This window comes from Aulonocara stuartgranti (assembly GCF_965226115.1).
Source record: "Aulonocara stuartgranti genome assembly, chromosome: 22".
Taxonomy (NCBI): domain Eukaryota; kingdom Metazoa; phylum Chordata; class Actinopteri; order Cichliformes; family Cichlidae; genus Aulonocara; species Aulonocara stuartgranti.
In genome coordinates this window covers 21,518,194-21,532,722 of record NC_138957.1, presented here as the reverse complement: position 1 = coordinate 21,532,722, position 14,529 = coordinate 21,518,194, and the positions used below count along the sequence as shown (strand labels likewise).

Here is a 14,529-nt window from a genome sequence, read left to right as displayed (position 1 = left end):
TGGTGGTTCATAACCATATGCAGCAAACGTTTGCTTGGCGGCAGAAAGAAATTGCAAATGGTATGCCTGTGGAGGATGTGTTGAAGAAGTACCCCTTCTTAGGGATGCCTACTGGTGTAAGTCAGAAAGCTGAATTGAACTTGGAAATAGCTGTCACATTTAACATGTTTATAGTAGTAAATTTTATTTGCCCTTGACCTTGTTTTCTTCATCTGTCCCTCTTTCCTTTTTTTTTTTATGTTCATGTAACTTCTTACAGTATTGTTGTTAAATTCTATAAAAAAATAATTATGCAGCACCATACATAATTAATATCAACTTTAGATTATTTCATTTTCATACACTGTTATTTTGTACTGAAAATTAATTAACCAACAACGGGTAATGTAAGCCAGCGATTTCGTGAAGGGCTCTCATGTGTTGCAGCAAAGGTGATTGACGTTACACGAGGGAAAACCCCACTCTACCAGCTCTACCTTGATGCAAGAGAGGAGGCTCTCACTGATGACCTACCAGGTATTTGCTTTTTTTTTTTTAACTTCAAGGCTTCCATTTTATATAATTTTTATAGGTAACTGGAAATGCCAGATAAAATGCATGGGTGATCTTGTGTTTTGTTGTTTTTTTGGCAGATCTTGACACAAGGGCTGCACTTTTATTCCTGCCATACGTCTTCAAGGAGAAACTGGATCTCTTTGTCATACTTGGAGAGGTGTGTGTATTAAAATATTTAGTCTATATAAAAGGAAAACAAATGTATCTTTTGTTAAGAGACTAAGATATTGCTTTCCTCTACCTTCTCTTTTGACTTCAAAGGTTTATCCTAAAACCCCCTATCCAACTGTTCAGCTACTTTATGAAGACTGGAAACCAGTGTTCTCCAGAAGCGCTCCAAACATTGTGAAGTTGGATGGCAGTGAAGTGTGCAGAAGCTCGTGTATTTTTGAAGCAATCATCTCTTCTTTCTGCTTGTATTTTGTCTTCAACCTTGCTTACCCAAAACATCTGAAGAACACCCTGATTTTTCTCCAAAAGTACATTGTGAAAATAGATGAGGGTGAGGACCGGCCTCTACCAATCACAGTCACCAGACAAATAAATCTTCTGTATTGACCACCATGCCTCAGCCATATCAGTGCTCCAAATGTGGCAGAAGAACCTTTAGTTTGACAAAGCTTATTCAGCACATAGGTGATGCCAATTTTGATATAACCTGTGGACTCAGTGACTGCTGTTCTTCCTTCAAAAAATATGAATCTTTCAGACGACATGTGTATAGGAAACACAGAGAACAGGTGTTGTGTTAATATTGACACAATGTGGGTCTTTTGTGGAAAAATTCTCATTCCTCTGTTATATGACAACCATTTTCATTCATACAGTGTTAGAGTTGATAGTGAATGGACGTTGCTAAAACCTGGACAGGAAATTGATGTTGCAGCTTATGACACATACTGTGTTGATAACAGTTTGTATGTAACAGTTAAGCAATGTATTTAAGAAGGTAATAAATGTGACAAGTATTTTTGACTTTGTATCTTCAATTTTTCAAATCTTGAGAGGAAAAATATAGGAAATCTGTGTGTAGATACTGAACCTTTAGAAAGACATTTTTGTACTCCTTTTAAGGGTTCTTTTTTGTACTTTATACTAAGGGTACAACTTTGCCCTTTAAAGTACAGGTTTGACGTGTAAAAGGTACAAATTACAAGGGTACAAATCAGTACCCACAGTTTAGGGTACAGAACGGTACCTTAGAGGGTACCACCCCAGTGACAAGCCATTGTACTCTTATAGGTACATTTCTGTACTTTAATTTCTGAGTGTGAACATGTGGGCCAAATGTCAGAGATTTTCACAAATGAGTTACCTTTTGAAATCCTTTAAATAGATGACGTAAGAAACAAACTCTCTGTCATGCCAGTTCCAGCAGTATTGGGATCTATGGCAGTGAAGCATATTTTCAGAGGCCATATTCTGCAGCATATCTGTCATACTGAAAGTGAGGACATATTTCAGTAACTCCTTGATGTTTTCATCCCAACCTTATTTCATTTGGCCACTTGGGGGTGCAAAAAGACTGCTTTTATTTCCAGTCATCAAGTTGCTTAAAGTACTACTACTGCTACTTATTTCATATTGTGTAAATCTACTATGCAGTATATGTACATCTATATATGTTAACATAGGCATTGATTATTAATGGATGGCTCATATGAGTGACTGACAGACATGAAAAATGAAAACTTAAGCTATGGGAAGGTGTAAAATATTCAGTTTGTTTTTTATGCTATAATGTGTCTTTCCACGACTTTGTTCACACTATCAGAGGCATTTCTCATAGTCTAGGCTCCCCAGTGATAGGCTAGACTATCTGAGTTATAGTCACCACAACATACAACTGCAAACATTACTATAAAGGTGAATCGATTTCTCTTTTTCAAACAGTTTTAACAGAAACATAACTTTACAAGCAGTAGCGGTGTTTGATACGGGCGACACGGGCGGTTGCCCGGGGCGGCATCGTGGTGGGGGGCGGAATCACGTGCATCGGCAAAAAATAAAAATAAAAAAATTGCTCGGACCCATGCTGCCCCGATGTCCTGCCAGCGCATATTGGGAATGGTATAGGCACCAATCGGTTTTCTGCCGCCCATTTGCTGGGAGTAAGGGCGCCCTCCGTTTGCGAGGTGCGCCTGCTGCTTGCGGCACAGGGAGGAGAGGGCGGAGCGGCGGTGGATTCTCAGACCGGCTGGAGCAGCATCTTATAACCAACCAAAATAAAACTAAATAAAAACAAACTAACAAACACGAAAACACCAGACATTGTGATACAGACTTATAATTTGCACCGATGTTTTTTCGAAATTCTATACACGAAAAGTGAGCGCGAGAGCCCTCGGTGCGCCTGCTTGCTGCTGAAGTCAAAGTAAACTTTATTGTCATCTCCGCTACATACAGTCCAGTATATAGAGACAAGACGACGAGGCTCCAGTTACAGCAGTGCAAGTAAACAAACAATATATATAAGAAGTTTGATGATTTAAAGTCTCACACACAACCCGTGGAAAGGGGAGTGTTCGCCCAGGACGCCAAATAGGACCACCACTGTTTACAAGCAGTTATTTTGGGGCTGTTTTGTAGGTTTTAGCCACATGCACTGGTCCCAGTAGAACAGCAACAATTTAGTGAATACCGTGTGCATTTCATTTTAATTATGTAAGAATCTCCAAGCTGCCCATTGCTTTCATTTTCAAACGTATTGATTTAGTATCACTGAATTTGAATGTTAATAAACTGCACTTACCTTACATGGTGCTTTTTATTCCTTTTTTTTATCCTACTATCTGATCACTAAAACAACTTTTTATGGTCACTACAATACCTCAAGTTTCGTTTTTAATTTGATTTTTTTTTCTTGGTATACTTTGCATTTATTGCCATCAATAGGATTACTATATCTCATTAAATACTAAAGAAATAGAAAAACAACCTCAAGTAAAAGTAATAATCTGCAAAATCTGCAGGCTATTGAAGCCTCAAAGTAAATGTGGTCAGGCTGCATGTTGCTGGCTCAGGCATTTGACACTAGGGGACTCACTCAATCACGCTCTCATTTACATTTAGACTCAAGTTATCTGCTGTTTTCTCATTTTTACACAGGGTGGCGACAAAGCCATGTCTCATTCTGCCCACAGACCTTTGTGCTCCCTGAGGCAACTCAGCTGGCACGCTCAGAGATGGACACACCATTGTGGTGTAGGTGGGATCCATACACTTAAATAGTCCTAGATTTATGGCACCACTGTGGCAACTGTGGGAATTAATAAGTAAATCCCATTGAACTACATTTAAGTGTATTTATCACATCTGGGTATCTGTTTTGTTTGTTTGACACTGGGAAGAGTGATTTATTACCATGTTTAGTTACTGCTTTGGAGGCCCGCCTGAAACACTCAGTTAGATAAATATTTTCAGATTTGGAAATACTCACATTCTTCCGATGATACAAGATCTGCAGGAAATTATCCGGAAATTTCAGGGGATTGCTTAAGCTTAGCTTGGTGCAATGTCTGCAAACAGGATGAAACTTTTAGCCTGGCTCTGGTAAATGTTAACAAAGACCATCTAACAGCTAAAGCTCAAATGATAGCACAGCATATAATCTTTCACAAAACCATAACCCAATGTTTTCAACATTTGTGTTTAATGCAGTTTAATAAGAACACAGAACATAATAACTGCACAGCTTTGGAGATTATTATAGACAAGCCCTGGACAATAACTAATCTGCTATTTCAGTTTTTTCAAAATATTGTTTGCAAAGTTCTCACACAGCTCAGAATCCTCTTCTTTTGTCGCACTATTAAGATAAAGACCGGTCACTGAGGAAAGTACACAGGCTGGAACTAGCATGCAGTTCCTGAAAACCTGTTGCTGGCAGTAAAAACAGGAACACTGAGAGCTGCTTGTTTTGTTCAGCCAGTTTATGGCGATGCCTCAGCTTAGACAGAGCAGCATAAATCAATTTCCCCACTCTTCCGCTTTTTCCCACCTAATCTCATTTCGTAGGTCACTGCTGATGTCCCTTCCACTATCAACAATTTGTAACAAAGAGTCATCTCGGCTGCTCAATCTAATCTCCAAGCAATGACTCGGATATAAATAGAAGAAAAAACAAGAATACAAATTAATGCTGTTGTACTTTTGTGTTCATAATCTTGTGCTCATAATCAATATGTCAAACACATTGTTACCTGTAGCCGCCTGGCAAAGATCCTTAGAGGAAGATTAATCATTCAAAGTTATAGGATTCTGTGGAAGAAATTTACAGGAAAACTGTAGCCTTTTGGAGCTAAATCAAGAACTACCGTATGGTCTATATACTGTTGCTTTAGAAAAGAATAGCAAGTAACAAATGTCTAAATGCTAAAATGTAGTAAAGCAAGAACTGAATAATTGAAATGTTATTACTTTTTTCCTCAAGAAATCTAAATGTGGATTTTATGTTTTATAAAATCTGTTATTCAGAAGTTTTTGTAGTAAAATTAATAAATCAATTTACAAATTAAAAGACAGTGTAAGAAAAAAATAATTCAAGTTTATAAGCATGTCTCAGTTCTTGCTTCTTTACTTTACAATCAATGTCTTTTGAAACCAGTCAAAAAACAATTACTCAATAAGTAAGTACTATAAATACTAAAGTGTAAGTGTATCTACTATGATACACTTGCATATATATGCAAGTTGGTGAAGACTCAGTGGTTTATCCTATCATCTTAAAGAATATTCTTTGCTCCACCTAGAATCAGGGTAATTTATGTCCATTTAGGTATATGTGGAGCTTCTGCAGTGTGACTTCGCGTGGAAGGGACGTTTCTTAGTGTTTCGAACTTTTTAGCTGATTCTGAATATGCAAACTGAAAGACAGAATGGGGTGGAGCTGCATGCACTCAGAGTGGGTTGCATGGACATTCTTGCTGTTGTCTGACACGATGCAACAGAGGCTACAAAAACCCGCTGAAGACCTGCCACCTTTTGATAGTCGGGTAAGATATAATTATGTAAATTTTATTTCTATTTATGAAGTCGTGGGTAAAAAACTTTATAACAAGCTGAACTGGATTATTACCGTAATCAAAGACACAGTCTTTGTGTTTTATTATACCCTTTTCAGTTGCAAGGTGGGATATAAATGTAAGCTTGGCACTGTGCCAGTGTTTCTAACTTTTCTTTAAAAGTAAAGTCCTCACAAGAACAGGGAAACGCGTTACATCTGTCTGCTTCTCTCCTGCTTACTCACATCAGCCAGCTGATTACAAATCCCCGTTCACACACGTTAAAGGACGGCTGTGCTGTGGCTTCGGCTATGTTCACATGTAAAACCAACGCTCATGGAGAAAGACCGAAGCTACAGTCACACTGTTAAACGTTAGTTATCGGTAAGGTAACTAACTTTTCCTCGTTTTCGACTTGACAACCTTCCAGTGTTGTGCCAAAAAGTATTTCCCGGCATTTCCCCCCCAAAACTTAATGAATTTAAACGCTTGATTGAACGAAAATCTTTCAAACAAATCTCTTATGAATGATGTCGTGTCATTTTGAGCAAGAAGGACCATTCCTATCAAAAAGTGAAAGCTTTTTCTGGGCAAAGTGGCTGTTAGATATTATTTATGTAGCCATCAAAAGTCTCACTGACATTAAAAGTTTATTTTTAAAGACAGATTTAGCCAAGAGGGCGACAGAAACTGTAGCAACTAAAACTCACAGTTCAATGATCATATTTTAATCGACAAAAAGCAAATCCAAGTTGATTATAATGTAAGTAAAATAATTTTTTGTATATATATATATAGCGAACACTTTCATTAATTCTTCACACTATTTACCAATATGATTATCTACCCTGATATAACATATTAGATCGAATGAAACACATAGAAAGATTGGAAATCCGGTGTTGGCAGACAAAAAATGGAAAGAGGAGAATGAAGAGATGTCGTGTAGCAATACACACATTACAAAAAAAGGATAATGTTTTAAAAAGCATAGAAACACGTTGTGTTCGCCCCGCAGCTTGTAAATGGGACCGTTTAAAAGATGGCAGATGTTTTTGTTTTTAAAGTCCCCTGTGGTGAAAAATGTTCTGGTTATCAAGAAAACTTAAAAAAAATTAATAAACTTACGTTTTTAAAATGTTTAGATGCAAATGTGAAAATATTTATTTTACCCCGTATAACACTGATAGCGATGCTCTGTAAGGTTTGCCAACACAGATCACATGCTACAGCCTGTAGATTAGTGTGAAATCAAGCTACACAGAACATACGTTTCTGAACTTGGAAAAAACCCCTGTGCATGCGAGACAGTTTACCTCTGCAGGTTGATGCCATGATTTTTCAAGTGAAAATGTTTTTAGATGATAATGTACTCGTATATATGTCTATGTAATTAAAGTACTCGAACAATTAATTCCTCTAAAGCGATAAGAAATTCACTCTAAAACTAAACAACAACAAAAAATTAAATCCAGGAGTGTATTTTAATGTAAAAAAACATTTCGATTCTTATGTTTTCCTTTTCGCTCACAAATAACAGGTCTCCAGGAGATCTGTTGATCTGTTACATAATGAAATGAAAAAAAATTACTGCGCTTGAAAAAAATAAGAACTTATTTTTGTTTAAAAAGAAATCCTTGTTCATCCGAGGGGCTTTTCCGGCTTTGACCGTCTCAGGGTCCCAGTATATTCACATATTGAGGTCATCTCATGCTGCAGCTTAAAACTTGTAAAATTCAAAAGGAATATTTCTTCATCAAGCAACACTTGCAACACATCTGTTATCTCCAAGATAACTGATAAGTGATTTACTAATAAATCGAGCACTTATCGGGAATATAAGCAATGTGAATCTATTTGGCTGTTGTCAAAAATAACTTTTATTTCATACAAGAATAACTGCGCCATTACAAACTAATTCTGGGGCTTTTCTGAACTCTGTGGCTAACACTTTAGTGTAATTTGTTTATCTGACAGAGCTAATCTACTTATTTGCTCATAAACTCCAGCGCCTATTATGCAGTAATAACTTCCTCTTTCCTTGCAGGGACCGATGATTGTCATCTAATAAACAGACTGCCAAGACTTACATTTTTAATTTATTGTAGTTAAAAAGAGGACAAGCGGACACATCTCGCCATCTTCAGGACAAACTTCACCTTCACTTTGACAAAATGTCAAACATTGACTTGCACAGACTTGAGCTCTACAAAAGCATCATGAGCAGTTGCGGTTCAGGCACATTCTGTAACAACTCTGAGCTGATTTTTCAAAATATGAGTATTTACAACTGGCTGGAGTTTCCTAATCCTCCCCACTGGCTAAGGATTGTCATCTCTGTGGTCTACTTTATTGTGGCTACAGCTGGAATACTGGGGAACTTGTTAGTAATGTTCCTCCTCTACTCTACTCACACCATCACCACAGGCAATATCAATTTCTTTGTTTTTAACTTAGCTGTGGCTCAGCTAATGTTTTCGCTGGCGTTACCATTTTGGGCTGTTGATACTGCGCTGGACTATAGCTGGCCCTTTGGCTTGGGCACATGTAAGGCCGTGTCCTTATTCACTGGGCTGAATGTGTTTGCTAGTTGCTTTTTCCTCACAGCTATGAGTTTGACTCGTTACTGCTATGTGGCAACTGCTCTCAAACCAGGCGCTTCCTTCTGCAGCAGATCCTGGACTTTCCCGCTGGCCACAGCTTTTATTTGGGCCGGAGCGCTCATTTTGGCCGTACCCCGAGCTGTGTTTGCAGAACTGAAAAATGTGGGCCTTGGCAACGACACAATATGCCTGCTCCGTTTCCCTGTTACAACATGGCTCGAAGTAAACCACCTCCTGCGAGTTGTGCTGGGATTTCTGCTGCCCTACACCATTATCATCCTCTCCTACCTGCTTCTGATGCGCTTCCTCTGTCGGCATAAACTGAAAGGCGGCAACTCTCGGCGAAAGACTGATATTTCAAAGTCGGTGGCAGTGGTGGTGTTCTCCTTCTGGGCCTGCTGGTTCCCATACAACATCCTCACGGTTTGGAGAGCCCTGATTCATTTTGACGTGGTTGATATCAGCCCCTCGTTCTACTCGGCTCAAGCGTACTTTTTCCCTCTGGCCAACTGTCTGGCTTTCACCAGCAGCTGCTTCAACCCCATCATCTACTGCCTGGTTAGAAAAGAGTACCGTGCGGCTCTCCTTAATGTGCTTTTCAAATTAAGTTTAGCCATTACGTCCAAGGTGCCCTATGGTATAAATTCTGAGGCGGGGTCAGGGCAAGCAGGCCAGCTGGGTATTCCAGTCAACAGCATTTTCAGCCACACGTCCCAAACTGACACGAGGAGATACGTCCCTCTGTCAACACTGCCAACTGTAACCTCCACGCTGTGAGGTCACAGAAACACTTACACCTTTATGAAACACGATGGAACAAGGATGGATGCTTTCCGAGGTTTCAGTGTGCAATACGAAGGTTTCCCATCTAAGATTGTGCAAGATACATATTTGAGATATGCTGTGATACTAAAGCTGCACCGAAGCTTTTGTGTCTGCATGAAGCTTTGTGCTTTAGTCTGTAACACTTTGTAAAAATGTATTCACTAATTCAGTATAAATCTAATTAAAAGAGGTCCTGGTAGAGTGCACGCCCCATGTGTGGGGGCTGGGTCCTTCCCGGCTTCCGCCACCAGACCATTTGCAGCCTGTAACCTGTGTACTGTCTCCCCACTTTCCTGTCATGTAACTATCACTATGTAATTAAGGCAAAAAGGGAGGAGATCCTTCCACTGCCTACATTGCTTTGCCAGGTTGATTGCTTAATCTACTAAAATGAAAACTGCTCAGCTGTATATGCAACTACACTCTCATATAGGGTTGAGACGTGATTCCACGCTTAAAATGTCAAGCAACTCTTGCCCTTTTTTAGCATGTAAAACCGCCACCTGCAACAGCTTTCAGCAATCACACGGTAATTGCTCTAAGAATGGCTCTTTCTAGTGTCTTGTCCAATTTCTTTTCACTTGCATCTTCCAGTTGCTTGTACTATTTCTTAAAACACTATACAATAGTTTAAATCTTACGTGTAGATGTATTTGGAACAGTTAGTCAAAATTGTGACTGTGTTGGTTTTACACTGTGCGAGTCATTTGTTTGAATACAAATAAAAAATAAAATCCATCTTAATCTTAAACTCGTGAGTTTGTATTGTGTGTTTGCTCTTCACTCAAGTGGTCCAAATGATGAGGTGGGGAAACAAAATATTGAGCACATCACCAGTTTTCTAGGTTTTCTAATATATTTCTAAATATGAGATTTACATCAAATTCACACCAGATGTCAGTAACAACCCATCCATTCCACACATGCAAAGAAATCACACATGGCAGATCTTGTAAGGTGATGGGAGCAGGCTTGTTTTTCCAGCACATCCTATACTCAAAAACTGACACACTACTGACTGTAGTGTGGGGGAATTTGTAGGCCAATCATCTTGGCCATTTTTGCACATTCTGTGCTTTGTTTCTGGGTGAAATGTGTATATCCCAGGAGAAATTTGCTCTTTTGTTTTTCAGTTCACCTGTCAAATATGGCTGATTTCTGTGTCTCACTTCCTCACTCTCTCGAAAGAAGGATAAAAATGAATATATGTGATTAGTGGTCATAAAGCAGTCTGACACTGGAGTACGCCACTAGATGGCACTATTGTTTTATCTTTAAAACCAGATGAGGCCCAAACTCACAGCATACTAACATTCACATTTCAGAGGAGGCTGTTATCCAGTGAAAATATAAATTTAGTATTTTTAAAAAAATACTTTTTTCAAAGATAGGAAAATATGCTAATTTACTGTCTTGTCTCTTTAACATGTAACAGGTTAGCTTAATAAAAGTAACGGCCTGTTTTACTAATGAAGAAAAGTGTTGATTAAACAAGTAAGGAATAATGCAGTAATAGTGTTACGGTCACTCTGTGGAAGACAGCAGTTGAACAATGCAGCATGACAACAATGTTTGCAACCATGTGCAGTGTACTTGCTTTCAAAGATGGGGACTAGGTGCATGACCAGTTGCAGACAGTTGGCTCTTTAAAGCAACTTTGGTGTTCAACATGTTGATAAAGGGGGTAGTAAGACCGATTCATGTCTGATATCACTTTGCAATTAAATGGGCCAAATGGGGTCAAGTTGGCATCTACGTGCAATCTGTTTGTGATAATGCGGTGATTAAGTGAGATAAATCTGCAAAAATCAGAAATCTGTTGCCATCTGTCGATGTCTACATAGCGAAATCTACCTTTAACAGAAATTCACATTAACTGCTGCCACTCAGAGCCAGACCTTCAAGCTCAAAGGGGGAGCTTGGATTGAAAGTGACTGGACTTGTTTAAGTTAAAGAAGTCTTCGCAAGCTCCTTAGAGTACTATGACCTGGATGACAGAGAACCTGCACAGACATGTCCTCCACAAATAGTGACTTAGTTGTTACAGGATGGCAAGTTAAGAGCAAAATGGCATAGGCACTGGGAAACCTTGCTGTTATATAGGAGTATAACCAGAAAACCACCAGTCTGCAACTAGCTGAGTTGAGCACCCTGTTTAGATGCCTTGGGGCAACTGTTGTTGGGATTTGGTGCTATATAAATAAAACTGAACTGAATTGAAGTTATTGGAAAACCTTTGTCAATCTGTCTGACAGTGATTTTGGTCAGTCTGAGTTGGACCATGGCCTCACTTCACGATTCCTTGGAAACAAGTTGCCTGACACCAGGTGAAATGTGCAATCGCTAGGCAACCAACACTTTATTTTTTCTCTCAGTTGCGAGGAAGTTACCATCCTTTTTTTGTTTTTACTTTAATGTGACTGAGGCATTAGAGGTGTGGATTTTATTTCTTTCAGACTGAGCCTGGCTAGCTGCATTTCTCCTCCTCCTAATTGTCCACTTTCTCCTGATTTACGTTTAACACACAGACACGAGAGTGATTTTAATGTAAGGACAAGAAAGCAGGAGAATACTGAAATATCGAGCTATTCCCTTAAGATGCTACATTGAGTCCATTACCTTCTGCATTTAGCTAATCCTCAAGAATGGCCTCAGAAATCCTCATGGTTTTAATTGTATTTTATAAAGCAACTTACCCCGATAAGTAGCTTATGCACGAATTATTTCTGTCAGTTTTTAACGATGCATAGAGAAGTCATCATAAAAAAAGGAGATCTCTCTGTGTTTTCACATTTAAATGAGCTTTATTGACATTGAAAAACATGACTCAATTCACCATGAAGGTGTGGGCTTCTGCAGACATATAAGTGTGGCAATAATTAGCATAAATATATTACAAGCCAACGGGACTTGTGAAGGAGTTGCTGAGAGGAAACCGAAAGAGCAGCAGAAGCTGTGAAACTGATTCACCTTCATTTTCTTGCAGGGTACCAGACATTTGGTTATCTGCAGTCCTTTGGCATCATGCAGATCTCTGATGGAGAGCAGCTGACATCCCATTACCCACTCAGCCATTGAAATGACAAGGGAAAATGCTAAGCCAGGTTGTTACTTGAGGGGATGGATTATGATTAGCCTAGTTGTGACACAAGGAATCTGCGAGTTTGCAGAGGACAAGTTCTGTTGTAGTGCATTTTGACTGAAAATAGTTTGGTCTTTATTCCTTTGTAATGACAAAGAAGCTGGCGAAGCTTCTGGCAGTATATCTGAAAGTTTAAAGCATTAAGAGGTATACATTTGGGAGGTATTATAGCAGCTTGAGTAGCATCAGTAAATATAGATCGACTTTGAGGCCAAGCTTGTCAACATTGGAAGATTTTATGACTTTGCTGAATGCGAAACTAAAATGTTGTTATTGTGGTATTGCACCAAATAAAACACTGAACTCTCATTGTAATTATCTTATACTGTGTCATACCACAGCTGCAGGCAGTTGGCTTAGCACAAAGACTGAAAATAAAAAGCAGCAGCTGGGTCTGCCTAGTACCTCCTTCAGCTGAAAAGCTAATTGATATGTTATATTTGTTTAATTCATACAAAAATTCATTTGTACAATACTATTTTTCATTTTTTTAGAACTTCATTGATTGCCTGGCACCACCAGTCTTTGTGTTGTATAAGAGAACCCAGTTTTCCCAATAACGGAATAAGTGCGCTTCCTAATTTGTAACACTTTTTCTTTAAGAGAAGCATTTGTTTATTCATTTAGCTCCTTACTTGACTACTTTAGGGCATCAAAACAAGATGAAACCATCTGGAATTTTATCGCCCTCTAAAGATGCCACAAAAAACATGTTTAGCACACACATTCAGCAGCATCCAAAATTATCAGGGGTTTGATATCGTTTTTCTTATGTTTATATTAATTCTCCATGTAACTCTGTGTTTGGACTCTCCTGGTGAAATATTTGGCTCTTTTTAGAAGCAACACGGCTGCTGAGAGTGAACCAAAACAGTAAAGCTGTTCAATAGAGAGTAGAGCTATTGGTTGATATTCTCTGTGGGTTTGTCCTTCTGGATGACCTCTTTCACATTTCACTTAGACATTTCGACTGTTTTTACTATGAAATATTGATTGGTACAGCTGTCAAGTTCATTTACTGAATCTTAATTTTGCTTATTTAAGACAAGAAATGGATTCAGACAGAGGACTGGCACCTCCTCCACAATGAGTGGGAGACTAAGAATGATCTGGGGCTGTGCGTGTGGATTTTTAATCAACTGCTTTACTGAAAAGCTCAGAAAATGTACCCCAGGCTGTCCCCATAAAAGTCTCACAGTGACTTTTCTGTCTTTTCAAATGTGCTTTTATGGTTCTTAGATATTGAATCTTACAATTCTCCAAACTGAGCGCACAGTCAATTTCAGTATACATATCAGATGTGAATTCGGGGTTTTTTATGTAGCACCAAACAACAACAACAGTTGCTTCAATAAATTTTCTAAAGTAAAAACTGCAGTTTTGGAGAGAAAACCCCAAAAATCAGACAATCTCCTAGGAGAAACACTTGGTGACGGTGGGAAAGAAAAACTCATCAACAGAAAGAAACTTCTGGTAGAACCAGTTTCAGGGAAAAGAGAAGAGAAAAAAAAAGCACGGGGAGACTGAATAAAACATCCACAGAGAAGATACCGCTTAATGACATGCAGCAGTGGTATATAAACCACCATGTTTATGAAGTTTTTAGGGTCAAATACCGTAACCTCGTTTTTGTCTAAATTTAGAAGTAGGAAATTAGTGGCCATCCAGGCCTTTACATTTTCAAGACACCATAATTTAATTAACCAATTTGCATTATCTGCCTTAACAGATAAATAAAATTGGGTATCATCTGGCTAGCAAAGAAAATATATGCAACATTTCAGATATTACTGCCTAAGGAATGTATGCATAATGTAAAAAGGAGTGGTCCCAGCATAGAACCATGTGGAACTCCATGGGCAACTTTCATGTGTTAAGAAGATTCCCCATTAAGATGGTTGGGATCAAACGTGTTACAGTTCAGTTTAAAAGTAACTTACTCAAGTACTTTAAATAACAGATTCTTGATTAGGGATTTAATAATTTATTTAAATCACTCAGAAAAATCACCTGAAAAATGAATACATTCCCTTTGTTCAAACAAAACAAATCATATCAATCAAGTATACTTACACTAATAATAATAATAATTACAAGCGCAATCATACCTACAATAACTACCATTATAAATAAAACTACCAACATTAAACATCCACCACACAACATCAGGGGACTGGAGGGTATGGCTTATCAATGGGGCATGGCTTATTTCAAAAGAAATGTCAAGTAAATTAAGGTATTACATCCACTAGGCCTAATTCAAGTCAGAAATCCCACTGACTCTATATTTGTGACACATTAGGTCAATTGTGCAGAATAATAGCTGCCAAGAAAAATATTTTGCTTCATTCTAAAATGCTATACATCCATTTTAGAAACATAAATATGTTGATGTTAAGTA

The 14,529-nt window shown here is 38.4% G+C and overlaps 2 protein-coding genes across 2 annotated transcripts; both read left to right on the top strand.

The window, feature by feature from the left end:
* Positions 1–16: 16 nt before the first annotated feature.
* Positions 17–1,530, top strand: LOC309698222 (uncharacterized protein; the record flags this gene model as incomplete). Its single annotated transcript, XM_082520521.1, has 4 exons — positions 17–116; positions 427–516; positions 633–712; positions 817–1,530. Coding segments are annotated over 4 exons (567 nt in total), but the record flags the coding sequence as incomplete, so codon positions are not given.
* Positions 1,531–5,455: 3,925 nt separating this feature from the next.
* LOC309699588 (relaxin-3 receptor 1-like) lies at positions 5,456–9,710 on the top strand. The gene is made up of 2 exons (XM_082522669.1): positions 5,456–5,549; positions 7,606–9,710. The coding sequence occupies exon 2, from the start codon at positions 7,733–7,735 to the stop codon at positions 8,936–8,938; it is 1,206 nt and encodes a 401-aa protein (XP_082378795.1). The 5' UTR covers positions 5,456–5,549; positions 7,606–7,732; the 3' UTR covers positions 8,939–9,710.
* The last annotated feature ends 4,819 nt before the right edge of the window (positions 9,711–14,529 follow it).